The following is a 17454-nucleotide window of genomic DNA, read 5'->3' as shown; positions in this document are numbered from 1 at the left end:
ATATTATAATTTCCAGCTCTACGTATTGTTTTCTCCTTGGCTGCTTGTAGTTAATAAAAAAATATACATGACTCCAATTAGATTTCCTTCAGATTAGATTTTGACTTTTTTGTGTAGCTTTTTTGAAAATGGCATCTCAAAAAAAATCTTGGTTGATTATTTTTTCACAAATTTTGCATTTTTAAAATACTTTTTAATATGTTATTTAAGACTGTCAACATAGTTTCCCCTGTGACTGATTTTTTTTAAATTGTTCTAATTACAATAGTTTTTGGATTTTAATGATTTTGAATGCATGTAATAATATTTTTTAAATAATTCAACAACAAATTTAATATTTTTTTTGCAGTGATTTAATACTTTTTGTAAATGTTTTTTAATATGTTATTTTGTTTTCAGTCCAATGCTCGTATCTTTTTAATTAAAATTTTCTGCAATAGTTTGCTTTTTTTTAATGCATGTAATAATATTTTTTAAATAATTCAACAACAAATTTAATATTTTTTTTGCAGTGATTTAATACTTTTTGTAAATGTTTTTTAATATGTTATTTTGTTTTCAGTCCAATGCTCGTATCTTTTTAATTAAAATTTTCTGCAATAGTTTGCTTTTTTTTAAAAAAAATGTTTTTATTCAGTTGGTAGCTAAGAAATTAATTAATTAAACAAAAGCTTTTGCGTTATTTTTTCACAGACATTAAAATTTTTGAAAAAGAAAGGGCACCAAAAATGTTATTTCTGACTGTATTTTTTTAATTATTTTTTATTATATTTTAGATTTTTTTTAAATTATTTTTGAATATTATTTTCCTACTCTAATTTTGTCAGATTGTATTTTTATTGTTTATATATTTTGTAGTTGTAAAATATGTTGTCATTTCCGACCAAAAAGCTGTTTTCCCTCTATTTGTTTGTGATTATTTGTAAAACAGATCAACGCAGGTCACGTGGTCGGAGGCTTTTTTTTTTTTTTGCACCGACGTCAGACAGAGCTGGTACCGACTAATGATCCTCACCGTCCCACTGCTGCTCGGGGACCGAAGCTGCACGTTTTTACCGTTCAGAGCCCACCTACCGGGGTTTTACTTCTAGCTTTAAGTTTGCAGCTGCTCTAGTTTCTGTCTGTCGTGATGTTAAAGCGCTCCGAGGGAACCGCTCAGCTCCTATTAACGTCTCCCGGCTCGTATTAAATCCGAATCTGCGGCTAATGCAACAAACATGTCTCCTCTGTGAGAAATCTAGCGGTGCTTCTGTATTGCGGTCAAGTTTACAGGTAGGACTGAATAGCTGGGAGGTTTTACAGCCTCTAACGACGCCTGTGGTGCTCGACGGTGTGTGTGTGTGTGTGTGTGTGTGTGTGTGTGTGTGTGTGTGTGTGTGTGTGTGTGTGTGTGTGTGTGTGTGTGTGTGTGTGTGTGTGTGTGTGGCCTTTACCTAGTGGCAGTTTGACCTGTGTTTATGCTAAGAGACACCTTTGCTAACGTGGCTAATGTTTGTTTACGTGTGGTGCAGTGATAATGTGTCTCCTCCTGCTATGTGGTGGGGGCTTAATGAGTCAGGTTGTGGTTTTAGCTTGTGTGTGGTGTTGGTTTCTATCCAGGAAATGCTTATGACTTATGTCTTCTGTGCTGTTAATGCTGTTTATCATTTGGCAGTTCGTGCTACATGCATTCATTTTGTGTCTCTTAAATGTATTTTTTTCCTGCAAATTGCTGCCAAATAGTCATTTTTGGGGCTTATTTGTTTACACAGCCGAGAACTCCCATGCAGCGTTATGTAACCTTCACTGCTTCTCAAAGTCTTGCTTCTCTCTTGGCTGTTAAAGCTCATAAGACATTTTTAAGTACACATGCATGTTGTTCTGCTCTGGTTGCATAACTGTGATCTCTGTGCATCCCTTTGTTTTGCATTTTCTTTCATTTAGGCTGCAGGTTCTTGCATCGTGCAGCAGTTCGTACCGGTTGCTTGCAGGCCAACTTCCAACTAGGTTTCATTCCTGCAGTCTTTAAAGAGTTTGTGCAAGAGCTCCAGCTAAATCCACAGCTAAACTGAAGTAGTAAGCCTCCCTTTTCAGACGGACGTGGGATATGTAGCATTTGTGGCTTCGTCAGGCTTTAATTTTAATCACAGCTTCATTCAGACAAACCTACCAAAGTAATGGAAAGAGACACAGTATGCATGAGATATTTATTGTACACATGTGCGTTAAGTGACGCTTAAGACATAATAATTCTCTAATTAAAAAGACAGACTCTTAAGCTAACAGCAGCCTTATCAAACCATCCAAATACAGCTGGGATTATTTATGATTTGCCAGTGTGGGATGATAATCTAACTGCTACTTTACTGTGCTAATATGGCATCAATAAGCTGTCCTTTATTCCACTACAGCTAGTTCATGAGTTGATTTTTATATATTTGATTTATTTAACTTTATTTATATTGTGTTTTGATCCTTTTTTAAATGAATGGTGCTAATGCAAAGGTGTGAGAGAAACATCTTTTCGGTTCCTCTATATGTCCTGGATATATAGAGAAATTGACAATAAACATTCTCTATTCTGTTCTATTCTGTTTAGCCCTGTCTGCACACTGTGGATATTTTTTTAGGATATTTTGAATCAGTTACCAGTAATTAATGAATATAGTGTGCAAGTCTGCCAGGACATACTCTTACATTTTTACATACTATAGCCCAATTTGTTGGAGTATTTTTATTTGCTTGACATCAATATAACCCTTGTATCACAACTTTTAATAATATGTGTTGACTTATGTCTTGACTACTACGATAAGTTGCTTAGAAGTGCAATATACCTAAAAAAAAAAAAGAAAATATTTTTTTGTTTTTTTCACTTCTATTTCAAAATGCAGAAATTGCATAGCTGTATCCCTCAAATTAAAAAAAAAAAGTTGCACAATATCCCGTGGTCTCGTTTCTAAAGATTTTTGTTATTTATTGTGTCATTTTACAACACCATCACTGCAACAAAAAAAGCCCTCTGAGACCTGGTGAATGTGTTAAATGTTGGTGGAACTCCCCAGACTTTATATGCAAGAAGAATGATCGATCTGTCTGATCGACCGCTCGTCAAAAATGTAAAGCCTGTTGCCAGAAATCTAGGCGTCCTCTTTGATTCTGACCTCGGTTTCACGCCCCACCTCAACAAATCCTGCTTCCTACAGATAAGAGCCATTGCCAAAATCAAATCAATCCTCCCTCGGTCACACCTTGAAAAACATCATCCATGTCCTCATTTTTTCCCGTCTTGATTACTGCAACTCCCATTTTATCGAGCATTCGATCCACAGAAATCCCTCTCCCGCCTCCAACTGGTCCGGAACACAGCAGCTCAGCTTCTTAATGGTTTTAACAAATGACCTCACATCTCACCTGTTCGAGCTTCCCTCCACTGGCTCCCTGTCCATTTTAGAATTGATTTTAAGATTTTACTGATCACTTTTAAAGCTTGCCAGGGCCTTGCTCCTGACTACGTATTAGACGTGTTGACCTCGTACGTCCCCTTGTGCAGCCTTAGATCCTCGGGTGGTCCCTCCTAGTCGTTCCAAAGTCGAGGCTTAAATCCAAGGGTGACCCTCGGCTTTGGAATGACCTGCCTGAGGAGAGAAGGCTTGCCCAATCAGTAGATTCCTTTAAATCACTTCTTACAACCCACTTTTATAGACTCGCCTTACAGTAAAGTTCTCTTGTATTTCTCTTTTATCACTATGTTCTACCTGTCAAAGCACCTTGTGAATGTTTTTCTGAAAGGTGCTATACAAATAAAGTTATTATAAAAATGAATATGCAATCATAGTCGTCTCTATAGGGTTAAAGAACCTGCTGGTATTTATTAAACCCAGAGGAAAGACTCCTGCAAACAGCTGGAAGCAACAAATCACACTTCAGCTCCTGTTCATGTTTTGTCCAAAAAAAAACAACAACAAATAGCCGTAGTTCTTGGAGTCTCATTAACCTGAGCTGTTGGTCTCTTTCACGGCAGTAAAGTTCAGTTTGTAGCCCAACAGATGTGAAATTGTAGATCAAAGTGAATGAGAAAGATTTGCGGTTGTGATTTTGGCACACAAACTGTTTCTTTTGCTGCCTGTGATGTTTTTTGTATCAGTATTGGTGCTGACATGCGGAGAAAACCTTCCCTAAATACCTTAACGCTATTTGAAATATGTCACCTGTGCATGTCTATCTGTTCATCTGACGGCACGCAGTTCAGACTTGAGTCACGGTGACAGCGATACGGAAATGTTAGGTTCGACTTAGTAAGATTGCAGCTGCAGATTTTACTGAAAAGTGAGCAAGTTGCTGATTCAGGGGCCGTTTACACGAGGACGCTTGCAGGTGAAAACGGCAAAATATTTCAACAAAACACCCTACCGTTTATACGAGGACGGCGTTTTGGGGGCTTGAAAACGCAAAAATTTGAAACCGGCCTCCAGAGTGGAAAAGTAGAAAAACGCTCCGCCGTTACGTTTCCGTCTAAACAGCAAAACGCAAAACTTTGCCGAGATCTGACCACGTCGCGTACGCGATTACGTCACATACGTGCTTTGGTTTGCCGGCCGGTACAAGGACGTAAACAAAGATGTGTGATTATTTCCATCCTTCCTACCTTCAAGCAACTCTGGCAGCTCTATGTACACTGCAGGAGTCGTACCAACAAACGTACAGAATCTGTACAGATTCCATTCATGAACATTTACCGCGGCGGAGATCCGAAAAGGGAGACAGTAAGCATGCGCGTAGACATGGCAGAGTTTTATCACAGCGCCACCTAGCTGCCTGGCATGCATATCCAATCGAATTCCACACACTATAGAGTCACCGTATATACGCAGATTTCCTTCAAAACCGCTTGTCTAAACGTGAAATGACAAGACGCCACTTTTGCGTTTTCTGTTAGGATGGTCCTCGTGTAAACGGCCCCTTAGACAGATTGAGTTGATGTCAGATTAACAGAAAGGAGTGCATGTCTCAGAAGGGCTTTTAATAACTAATAAAAACATACACAAACAGATTCTTTATTTAGCTTTAAACCCACAGATGCATTTTCATAGTGTCTATAGATATTTTAATTCGGTTATTGAATGACTTCAGAATCAGTGCTCTGTGGATAAATAATTTATATGGAAGCCATGGCTGTAGAGAAAGGATCCTGCAACTAAATTCTGCCATAAAACAATAGTTGTAGGATGTACAATGAGTGAAGCTCTCTAACAGACTTCACAGTTGGTTGTGTCGGGTGTCCATGGCCTGCCCTCTGAGAACAGCAATAATATCATTCATTTGTTGGTTCACTCTGTAAGTGCTTGCCTCTTTTCATGAGGCTAAATGACTCTCTAATTGTTTTTCCTTCGCTATTTGAGAGTACACAGTGTCCTCTGTCACTCTGCGTTAAATCTGACAAGTGTGGTGTCTTAACAGAGCAATTTAATTTAACTAGAACTCCATGGAAGAGAGAAAGCGGCGTTGAGGTTGTGTTTGTTGTTTATGTGAGCACATCAGGCACTCTGGCTACATGGATCCTTGTTTTGGTCGTCATCCACAGAGCTCCATTGTTAGGCTGCTGTCTGTGTGTAAAGTCCATTCATGAGGCTGAGTGCATCATCAGCAGGCCATAGCTTCAATGTATGGAGTTCCCCAGAGAGGACAAGTGCACTGTTCGGCTTGTGTTGCGTTACTGCATTAGTGCTGTATGTGTCTTAACAGAACAGAGGCTCCATCTGCTCCCTGTCATCAATATCAGGCCATGAAAGAATCCTTTTTAATCAATACAGGACAGAAATCAATGAAGTACATTTTTCCCGTGCAAGGCCTGAAGCAAACATTGATGCGTGGATGGTAGTTGGTGAGGGTGTACGCTGCACTGTGATTGCTGTGGATAATAACAGGATGAGGAAGGGCTGTGATTAGGTTTGCTGGCTTTGTATTGTGTATGTGTCAATTTAAGTGTAGGCGTTCATTCTCCTACACCTGAACGCTTTAATTTAGGGTTTGGAAAAGAAGAAGAGTCATCTTACTGAAGGTGTTGTTGCCTTAATCTCAGTCCATATTGATAAAATGAGGTCTCTTAGCTGTAATTTTTCTTTTTTTTTTAAAAGTGTAGTTGAAGGTTTATTGTTGCATCACCTGAGCTGTGAGTTCCTGTTAGGTTTGGAATTGATAAACAAAAGTGTGATTACATAATGGATTAACCCTGTTCAACCCAAATGTAGAAAAAAAGGAGCAAAAATAGTTTGTGTATAGATAGAGGGTGTCCATACAGTCTCTTTACAATTTTTATTACAAAGGCAGTTGATAAGATATCTTAACTAGATTGTTGAAAGGCTGATTGATGATCAGAAAAGCCTTGTGCCATTATGTTAGCACATGAATAAAAGTGTGAGAGACCCCAAACTTTTGAACGGTGGTGTAAATGTACATGTATTTAAATGATAAAACGCTGATGATGTAATTTTGGAGCCGTAAGTTTTACAGGGTTAATCATTTTTGGATTATTGATTAAGAAGGTGTCTTTTGATATGGAATGTCGTCTTTGCTCTTGTATCATGTATGTGTCAGCACAATAGTTTCTCAATCAGTGTTACATAACAGTAACAACAGTTACACCCACGGCATTACTGGTGGTTTAATCTTTCCTGTCAACAGGTTGGTAAGAGATCAAACTATGTGTCACATCAGTGTGTCTGGGTAAGATTTGAGAAAGGTTCAGCCACTGAAAGAAGTGCAGTGTTGAAGCGTTAAAATGTCACCTATGATAACTGCTTCATTTACACACGAAGGAAGTTGATCCTGTTTAGTGTCCGATTATCATCTTTGTCATGCAAACTGTGGTTCAACTGCCAGCTGTTCTGCTGTCAATGCTGCAGTGTGAGAGTGAATGAAATGAGCAGTTTATGACTTCCTTATACTCAGCAGCTGCACCTCTTTAGCAAAGCATGCCATCCCTAGTTGCTCCAGAAGGAAGACTGTGAGCTCTGACAGTCAAACTGACAGTGCAGCAGTCTGCAGCTGTGCTATAGGAGTTAACTGTGTGTGTGTTCATGCTAGGTGTGGCAGTGAGCCCATGGAGAAGTCATCATCTTCAGAGAGAGCGGCGCTTGAGGAGAGAAAAGAACTGGTGGAGGTAATGCACTCAGCTCATCCATTTAAATTAGATAGCACCGAGATGTAGTAGAGTCAATTATAAGTTGTTTGAGGGAAAAAATATTGCATGAAAGCAAAGGCAGATGTCTGAAGTCAATTTTAAAAGTTATATTTCATTACCTGCCCTAATGTGGTTGCAAATTTCCAGCCAAGTTGGGTTGTAGTTGTCGTGTTACTATGACATGAGTGTTTGTCTTACTGTGGCATGTCAGCATGTCTGCTTTGAAAAAAGGTTTATTTAGAGTCACTGTGGTAGTTTATTGACTCATGATATCCATTAAAGGAGAATTTTCCAATCAGTCTTTTATATGCTACTGTTCAATAGTTTGGTGTCACTTCAATATGATTATTTTTGAAAGAAAAGCAGTTTTTTTTCAATGAAGACAGCATACAATTCATCAGAAATCCAGTCTAGACATTGTTAATGTGGGAAATGACTATTCTAGCTGGAAACAGCGGCTTTTTAATGAATATCTCCATAGGGGTACAGAGGAACATTTCCAGCAACCATCACTCCTGTGTTCTAATGCTACATTGTGTTAGCTAATGGTGTTTAAAGGCTAATTGATGATTAGAAAACCTTTGTGTAGTTATATTAGCACATGAATAAAAGTGTGAGTTTTCACGGAAAACATGAAATTGTCTGGATGACCCCAAACTTTTGAACAGTGGTGTAGGTTTTGGGCAGTACTGTGGAATACATTAAACAAAAAAAGAGGTTCTCCAAAGGGACTTGAGCTTAATCTGATAAATTTCCTCAACCAGTGTCACTTTTGTCAGTTAAAGCTCATGACTGAAAATGTGAAAACTCAGGCGGTGTGGTGGTATAAAAGTGTACATACCAATGCTTTGCACTTGATCTCAGCTTGAGTCTGTATTATCCACTTATCAACTTAAATATGAAATACAAACAGTGATATTTTTGATTCTGCTGCATTTATTTTGATTGATAAAGAATGCAAATTTTAAATAGAAGTAGCCAATTAGAAGACTCTGGGGTGATGCACCACCACATAGAAATGTTCTCCTGGAGACCTCCTCCACATTCTAATGACCCTATACCATCATAAAAACTTAATTATTGCATATTTTAATGAGTTTGACTGCACAATTGTAAACATGCAATAAAGTATTGTAACGGAGAATTGGACTTCTTGTGTGTTTTGGTGCACACAGTCTGAAAGGAGAGGAGGAACTTAGGGAGAAGTGGAATTTATTTTCAGTTTAGTCTGGTCTACCTTTCAGATTAAAATCGAATAATTAATAGAATAAATGACTAAATTCCATAACTTTTTGTAACTGATAATCCCTGTGTTATACTTGTTGCCACTTTCTTGTAACTCTACTTCTTATTTGTCTTGTAGCACTTTTAAAACCATATGCTACACTTTACTGTTAAGCACTAAAACATCAAGTCCAATTCCTTTCCAAAAAGCTTTCTGATTTGAAGCCGTCAACCATCTCTGTGGTAGATATGGGGACAGCAGCAGATCCAGTGGACTTTTAAAGTCATCTGAAGTAGTCCTTCTAATGAGGGTGTCTGCTGTCTGTGCAATCAGTGCAATTGTTAGCGAGCTTTGACGTTAATTATTAGCTCTCCTCTGTGGTAACCTCTCAGCTGATCGCACAAAGAGCATGTGAGGCCACGACTGATAATGCTCACATTGTTTTGAAGCTGTGGCCTAGTGGCTATATGACGTACAAGTATAGCGGATTGTAATTTGTTAATCACAACAATGTTATTAGAATCAGCAGTCAGTCTAATAAAGTAGCCGTTTGGATGTCAGTGAGTAGTTGGATGTTTGCGTGGCACAATCCTGGTGCTGAGGATTCATTTTAAGCAAATCACCAGCTACAGCTAACATTTTAGACTTGTCCTAAATATGGCTTATTCTGCTGTTAATGCTGCTTATTTTCAAACTTTAAATGCTTTGGAGAGTAAATACTGACCTCCGTCTGCTTTTTGTTACCAGGATGGTGGAGCGCTGAGAGGTGCTGAGGGTGGAGAGGTGACCCCAAGGAAGAGCTCCTCCCGCAAGAGCTTCCGTCTGGACTACCGACTGGAGGTAAAAAGCTCAATTCCCATCATCCTCCTGTCCAAACATACCTGCTTCACTTTCAATCTCTGCATTTCTGTAAACTCCTTCCTTCAGCTCGAGATTTCTCCCCTTCCATCTGTTGTGTTTTGTGTATTATTCTACATTAAAATATGACTTTGTTTAACCAGGGTTATGCTGTTCATTTATCTTGAACTTGTCATTTTTTTCCCTTTAACTCCAGGAGGACGTGACGAAGTCCTGTCGAGACAAACATGGCCGCTGGATGAACCCCTGGCCAACGTGGTGTTTCCCTTCCTACTCGCTGCGCCTCAGATTCCTGCTGTGGGATAAAAATAACAGCAATGTACCAACAAGTAAAGAGGTAATTATCACTATACATCTGCAGTTCTCGCTTCATAGTCAAACTCCCAAAAGAGTTTCACTAAATGATTGGTAACATACTAAGATTTTCTAAACATAACTTCCCCAATTTAATATAAAGTAAAAAATATAAGAGATAACTCCATAGAAAATTCAGTGTCCTACACCTTTCTCACTATGAATGAATTTTATAATTCCTTAAACTTGTTAAATTAGAGCTAGTGTAGTTCTGGTGAACGTGGTATAATTGTAAGTGGGGACTTTCACACCGTCAGCTGAGTTAAAAACTAAACTAAGGAGTATTAGAAGCTTATCTGTGTTAACAGAAAGTCGACCTGTGAACTCTCACTCTGGGTATTTATGGCTCCTACTGGAAACCTGCTGAGTTCAGTGAGGGTTTAACCGGCATCAAAGACGGCTTTCACACAGAACAGGAAATATGTTTAACCCCTTATTTGCACAGATTGGACTGGGGTTTTTTGTATACAGCCTTGAAAAATAAGTTTACCGATGAACTACGAGCAAAATTGTGTAAAAAGTAAGGATGCAAATTGCAGTAGGTGTTTTTTCCATTTGCTGATTAAACCGGTTTTAAACACTTAACACTAAACATGAGGCTACTTTAATTCTAAAATAAGTAATAAAAAGTGTAATTTTCAGTTAAAATGAGCAGTTAGCCCAACAAAATCCAAGCTATTTAACGCAACAAACTGCAATCTATCAAACTCACTGTGGGCAACATTAGGGTCAAATTTACACAAATACGAATGCAGGAACTTCATCAGTGCAGGAAATCTGCCATTATTTCCTGACTCCTCTAAAATGTGTCTGCATTTAGAGCAATGTGTCACTGATACACATATTTCTCAACTTTATGCTGCAGAGTGAATCAGCAAAACAGCAACAGTTGAGTTAGATAGCAGGAAAGTGCGCTTGTTTTATCTGTCGGCAAACACACCTTCACCCCCACCCCATTGAACAAGAAGAGGCTCCACCTGGTGGTTTAACCTGCTACTACAGCTAATCCACAAAATATTCTGATATGAATGTTGGTTGTTTTTTTTGCCTTATCTGTTCATAGACTCCTAATTGATCACATTATTAATAGCAGTGAATCTGTTCACAGTCACCAACATCCTGGAAAGGCAGCTTGAAGTAGTAAACTACATGAATAAATACCAAGCCAAGGGAGAAAACTTGGTTACACAAAAAAATGTTCTTCAAAGACTCAGTCTGCTGTTATTACAGAAGAATGAGGGTAAATGCAGGATTAAAACACGTCATCTGCTGTGTTTCCAGAGGAGCAAACAATGCAGCTGGCTGTAAAAAGCCACTCTGATTACCTCTGGCATCCTAATTACAAAGTCATGAGCCTTAAACAGCCTGTTCTGCTTAATCATTGTTTTTTTTATTGTAATTTTCTCAGTGTTATTTTTACTCTTTTCCCAACTAATTGTAAAATGTCTGTACACCTTATGTAGCTTGCTGCAGTGGTTTTCTTACTACCTGTTAAATCACTGTGCTTTGAAATGGGTAAAAACTGTATATTGACTTTTATTACATTTAGTATTTCTATACATTTTACAAGTAGTAGTGTGTTGTTTATAGTATTGTAGAGCAAGTACTAACCTTTTGTGTTCATCTGGGTACTAACCAGCCTGTTCTGTGTTTTTGTATGTAAGCTTCTGAATACTTGAATGTCCATATCTTATTTCCTTTCTCACCGTCTCTTTTCCTTCAGGCTCTGGACAGTGAGCTCCCGGTGATGGAGCCTTATTTCGTCCAGAACCCAGACCTGTCCGAGTCTGGTCCGGGTCTGAGGGTCACCTGGCTCGGCCACGCCACAGTTCTGGTTGAGATGGACGGAGTGAATATTCTGACGGATCCCATCTTCAGCCAGAGGGCTTCACCGTTCCAGTTTATCGGGCCCAAAAGGTTCAGAGGGCCTCCCTGCACCGTGGAACAGGTTTCGTACCTTTTAGTTTTAAAACGCATCTCCTTCGTTTCTTTGGCTGCTTCTTTCACATCGGTTTTTTTCCTTCCCGCCAACAGCTGCCCAGGATTGATGTAGTCGTCATCAGTCATTCTCATTACGATCATCTGGATGTTGGATCTGTGGCCAGCCTCAACGCACGCTTTGGAGGGGAGCTACGCTGGTATGTGTGCTGGACAGCATGCTTATTACGTGTATGACTTACTGCGCTGTCTAACCTTTAATCTCGATGAATGTGTGTTGTGCAGGTTCGTGCCCCTCGGTCTGATGGACTGGCTGGTGAAGATGGGCTGTGAGAATGTGATGGAGCTGGACTGGTGGGAGGAGAACTGCGTCCCGGGTCACGACGATGTCACGTTTGTCTGCACGCCCGCTCAGCACTGGAGCAAACGCACAGCGATGGACGATAACAAGGTGGTAGATTAGAATATTACTGCAGACAAACTAGATGAGAAAGCACCACAGCATTCAGAGTTTATGGCATTTATTCGGTGAATTCCAGTGATAGTACAAGTGTTAAATGAGCAACAACGGAGCTGTGTTAGTGACAAAACTTGCTTCAAAATTTTTATTCTACTTCTCATAACATCATGTTTCCTTTCTTTCAGTCTTTATGGAGCAGCTGGTCTGTTTTGGGTCCAGATCATAGATTCTTTTTCGCTGGTGATACCGGCTACTGCGCTTCCTTCCAGGAGATAGGACGACGCTTTGGACCGTTTGACCTCGCAGCAGTCCCTATCGGAGCGTACCTGCCCAGGTATTGTACATGCACACAAACAAAATTAGAAGGTTTAGTCGGGGTTTTTTTAAGTTAAAGTTGTATGTCAGCAATTCAGAGGCAGAGGGACCAGCATAAAGCTAAGTAATGTATTCCTGCTGTGGATAACAAACAGTACATTCTGTGTCCAGTACAGCCTTGACCTTGCAGAACATGGGAGTTCTCTTATTGTGTGACTTGTTTTAACACATAAATTTGAACCTGAACCAAAATGTTAAAACACTAAAGTCACAGTGGTAAATAAATGTCCCATTATTCTGCAAGAGAAAATCAGTTGTCAGTGGAGTCTGGTGGCAAAAGAAAGGAAGTATGGAACAATATGGAAGCTTTGGTTTCAAGGTCAAATATTCCAGATATAGCATATGCTAATAGTAGCTCACCGTGACCAAAGCAGTTCATTGCTTAGCTTCTGTGCTGCTGCGATTTACTGTATAAATACCTCATACAGCCCTTCTTCCAAAAAAATGTGGTGCTGGACTGGACATTACTTACATTATAGGAAAGGGTTTCAAAGTTTTGCCCATCTTGTTTTCATTTATCCTAAAATATAAATTATCGCAAGGTCAGCAACAAAACAGATTAACCCCACCTGACAAAGGCTAAAAATCAAGATAAGGTCACATCTGTGCTATATTTCCAACATTTTCCCTGCCTTCAGTCAGTCCTTTCTAACAGGGGATTGAAGTAGTTGTTTTGCTTTTGTCAGAGCCACCAGACTCAGTTTGCAAGAAGTGTAATGTTATGTTGCTGAACGCAGGAGTTGTGCGTCTGTGCTTGTGGTGTTTAAACACGTTAGACCAGTAACTCTTGTTTTGTGCTGGTTAAATTACTGTTTTTCTGGTGGTTCGAAAAGAAAGCATAGACAATTATAGAAGTGTCGGCTTCCCCTGTTAGCAAAAGACATCTGACAACAAGGTAAAGTGGTGAAAATATTGTAGATACGGTGTACATGTCAGTCGGGCCTTTCAGAGGCGACTAAAATATGTGTTGTTATTGACACTTCCTATACAGTACTCCTGTCTGTGTCTCTAGACTGACTGATCTGCTGAAGGTTACACACGATTTCTTCAAAGAAACGGAAATTTTCCCTTTAAATGCACTACTGTTCAAAAGTGTTGGGTCACCCAGACAATTTCAGTCATGTGCTAACATAATTACATAAGGGTTTTCTAATCATCAATGAGCCTTTGTACACCATTAGCTAACACAATGTAGCATTAGAACACAGGAGTGATGGTTGCTGGAAATGTTCCTCTGTACCCCTATGTAGATATTCCATTAAAAATCTGTCATTTCCAGCTAGAATAATTATTTACCAAATTAACAATGTCTAGACTGTATTTCTGACTAATTTGATGTTGTCTTCATTGAAAAAACTGCTTTTCTTTCAAAATTAAGGACATTTCTAAGCGGCTTTTGAACGGTAGTGTACATCATCCAATCCAATACAGCTGTTTTGCCATTAAGTTTACTTTTGTGATGAATGTATGTGAACTTTCTAATTGTGTTATATGTTTTAGCTGATGTGCATAGCACTGGACTAGAATATATTGATGTTTTTTGTTATCCTGCACTCCTTTTTTTGAACACAGGAAAAACATTAGGATCCAGTTGAAACACCACCACATTTAACTTAGACCTCAGAGAGAAAAAAATGAATATGTCCAATTTCTATGTGAACTCAGAAACTTAAAGAAGTTTCTAAGGTTATGACAAATACTGGTCAGTTATAAAATATTATTGGAAGTAACATTATAGAAATACAAACCTGCATGACGATGACTTGAATATTCTTTGGTTTTTCAGGGATGTGATGCAGGGGCAGCATGTGGATCCAGTGGAGGCTGTTCAGATCCACCAGGACATTCAGGCCAAACAGTCTGTAGCCATACACTGGGGGACGTTTGCTCTCGCCTATGAGGTAGGAGCACACAGATAATCACTTCATGATTGTGTGACACATGCCATAAGGAGTTGTGTTTCTACCAAAGTTAAATAGCAGTTATTCTTCACCACTCAAATAGATGTTTAAACCTTCATAAAAGTTCAAATGTTCAGACTGCGCTGACACTCGGATATCTATTCAGCTGCATGGCCATTTGAGGCTTGTAATGATGCTGACTTTGATTCTGTGTGTGACAGCTTATCAAAGGTGTCCTTGTTTATTAAGCTCTATCACTATTATTCCTGCAGCCTGACTCACTGCCACATCTGAAAAGAATCAAGCTGATACTATCATGTTTCAAGTCAAAGTACAGGGTTATTCAAAAAGAATCTACCAATTTCACTACGCAGTATTTTGTCATTCAGTGACCTTAACCCTTTACGCTTCAGTGCGTAGTAGGTGTACCGCCGGCGGTACACCTACTAATTTGCATAGGAATTTCAAGAATGTCCGACGGCTGCAAACCCGATTATACAAACACTATACGCCGATGGAAAGCTTAGATTCTCATGAATCCGCCGGTATAAACCACTTTCAGATGTGATTACTACAGCGGGTGAGAAAAACACATTTGTCCGACAAAACAAATATCCATCCATCCGTTCTCTGTACACGGCTTCAACGCACACAGCGCGACTCACATTTCCGGGTTCATTATTACACACAGAAAAAAAGATTCCACAAAAAACGGCCATAATCCAACCTTTTACATCCAGACAACACAAGCCAGTAAACTATTTTGTCCAAAACATGTCCTGAAGTCGGTATAAAATCCACGAATCGGTCATTTTCAAGGAAATGCACCTCGCGATGTGCGTCCAATATTCCCTGTATTTTTCGTCATTTTTTTAAATTTAAAAATAGAATATTAGCGATTTTTTTGTACTGAAAACGGCTGGAATTGACTGAAGCTTAAAGGGTTAAACATTAATTAAAAGTTGATTGTGAGTAGAATTGTTTTGACTTGCCTGGAGTTTTCTGTTGCTTCATTCTTTTTGAATAACCCTGTATGTTGATGCTCAGGTACAGTCTTTAATACTCACACTCTCTGCTGCCCCTCCTCCACCCAGTACTACCTGGAGCCGCCGGTTCGTCTCAGAGAGGCTCTGGAAAAGAAAGGACTGACACCAGAATGTTTCTTCACTCTGCATCACGGGGAGTCTCGTCTTATCGCCACAGAGCACGGAGACGTCTTCGAATGATGCCGAAGATTTTATCATGTTGATCCAAGTTTGTAATGCATATACAGTATGAATGGAGCTTATCCGAAGTGAAGATTAAAAATGTTCTGTTTACATGTTAAACGTCTGTCCTGCCATCACATGGTCACTGTGAGCAAAACTACATACAGGAGCTGCAACTCAACCAGAAAATTAGATTTACTTTGTGAAAAAATGTGATTCTTTGAGGCTGAAAGGTTTTTGATGTTAATGTCTGGATCTGTCAGTGTGCCATGTACAAAACAAAAATCATAGGATTTAGAAAAGTGGAAAATAGACGTTTGGTTTTGTAATTCCAAGAAGAATTAGTCATATTTAGAACATTTTGTGCAGCCAAGTGCCTCGATAAAATGTATTTTGGTTTGCATATATGTCATTTGGAATTTTGTGGTCTGCACAGTAGAAATAAAAATCCAAGTAGATTTTTACAGACCAGAAGTCAAAAACAAAACAATGGAAATAAATCGGATTATCGATCAAAATGTGACCAGAATTCAGTTCCAGACTTTCTGAACATAAGCCAGTCAGAGTACAATTAGTAACACTGTACTGGTCTGTGTTTTCATGCTCTTCTGGAGGTGTTAATGTTGTGTTTCAGGAACAGACCTTCAATCTGAAGCTGGACTGCAGACGGTGTGATGCAGCTTTATGTTCACACTCCGCTGGACTTCAGTTCTCTGTAATAAGAGAAAAACTATTAGAGAGATATTTACAGTAGAGATATGCTGGGTAATGCCACCGGTATCCTTTTCTTCTGAATGTACTTTAGCCAGCCCAAAACTCCTGAAGACACAAAAGTATTTAATCTATTTTTGCTGTCTGACAAACTCCCAGCCACAGTTTGCTGATACATGCAGAGCTGCAGGAGTTGAGCTGGGTTCAACTTCATGGTGTAGCTTTAGGATTTTGCTGCTCTATAACTACAGCACAAACACCGTCTCTCAGCTTTGTCAGTGCGATTGTTCACATTTTTATTCCTTAGAACTTTAGTCTGATGGGTTTGCTTTGGAGAGAAATGAGGCTGTTGAGGTGATTTTTGTGTTTTATGCCAGAATGTAAAACAGATAACAGCACAATGGACTGTAAAGCTAAACAGCTAACTGTAGTTTACACTTGATCTGTGTCACTGAATTGCCCATTAAATGTACCTTGCATTTAAAATGTGCATCTTTGTCAGTTGCAACTAAGAGCAGGTATTGCACTTTATTATGTCCTAAAAAAATGCTTTTCTATTCACATCCTCTTGTAAAGAACTACATGTTTCCACTACATCTGCATTTTATCCTCAAGGTGCTGTGACAAATTGCAACTTCTATCAGACACTGCAGATAATTTGATACTGACACTGACCTGTTCCTTTAAAACTCCCAGCACCACTTTGGTTAACTCCAAAGTTACTTTAAACCAGGAACATTAAAGAAACCATGTGTAAAATTTTGGAGTTTCCTTCGATGTCGCCCCCAAGTGGTATTAATCAGCAATAAACAGATTTTTATATAGAAGACAGTGGGGCATTGACAGGATGTTCTGGCCTTTGGATGTTTGCATGTTAAAAAAATACACTGTATAATCCCAAATTACCTGCTAAGTATAATTTTGTGTATTTCTATTTTATGCAGTTTTAGAATTCCATTCCACCACATTTCAGAGAGAAATATTGTGCTTTCTACTCGATCTGAGAAAGTATATACAGTAACTATAGCTGTATTCAAAGTTGTTTAAAATCAGTCCACTGGACTTTAAGAAAGTTCCTTGAAGACGTTTTGCCTCCCATCCAAGAGGCTTCTTCAGTTCCTGAACTGAAGAATATACAATATGGCCTCATCACTTTTGTCAGTGTTTTTTTGGTTTTTTTTGCATGAAAAGTTTTTACTGCAGCTTTTTGCCTTGTCTCAATCTGAACTTTTTCTGTCTTGATACTTTCAGATTTAACACAG

General features: G+C 39.0%; 1 protein-coding gene across 1 annotated transcript; it reads left to right on the top strand.

Moving 5' to 3' along the window:
• The first annotated feature begins 966 nt into the window (after positions 1-966).
• napepld (N-acyl phosphatidylethanolamine phospholipase D) lies at positions 967-16682 on the top strand. Its single transcript, XM_051959219.1, has 10 exons — positions 967-1272; positions 7066-7141; positions 9135-9227; positions 9442-9582; positions 11323-11547; positions 11634-11737; positions 11823-11988; positions 12183-12331; positions 14159-14273; positions 15368-16682. The coding sequence occupies exons 2-10, from the start codon at positions 7082-7084 to the stop codon at positions 15497-15499; spliced, it is 1185 nt and encodes a 394-aa protein (XP_051815179.1). The 5' UTR covers positions 967-1272; positions 7066-7081; the 3' UTR covers positions 15500-16682.
• The last annotated feature ends 772 nt before the right edge of the window (positions 16683-17454 follow it).

This window comes from Acanthochromis polyacanthus, chromosome 1, assembly GCF_021347895.1.
Source record: "Acanthochromis polyacanthus isolate Apoly-LR-REF ecotype Palm Island chromosome 1, KAUST_Apoly_ChrSc, whole genome shotgun sequence".
Classification (NCBI taxonomy): domain Eukaryota; kingdom Metazoa; phylum Chordata; class Actinopteri; family Pomacentridae; genus Acanthochromis; species Acanthochromis polyacanthus.
Note: the sequence above shows the minus strand (reverse complement) of the source record. Positions and strands in the feature narration are given on the sequence as shown.

What these genes read in the sequence shown, in the direction of transcription:
- napepld (XM_051959219.1), top strand. Translation starts at nt 7,082, where the DNA reads ATGGAGAAGTCATCATCTTCAGAGAGAGCGGCGCTTGAGGAGAGAAAA. An exon ending in AGAGAAAAGAACTGGTGGAG is followed by an intron (nt 7,142 to 9,134) that starts GTAATGCACTCA and finishes TTTTGTTACCAG; the next exon opens with GATGGTGGAGCGCTGAGAGG. An exon ending in ATGTACCAACAAGTAAAGAG is followed by an intron (nt 9,583 to 11,322) that starts GTAATTATCACT and finishes CTTTTCCTTCAG; the next exon opens with GCTCTGGACAGTGAGCTCCC.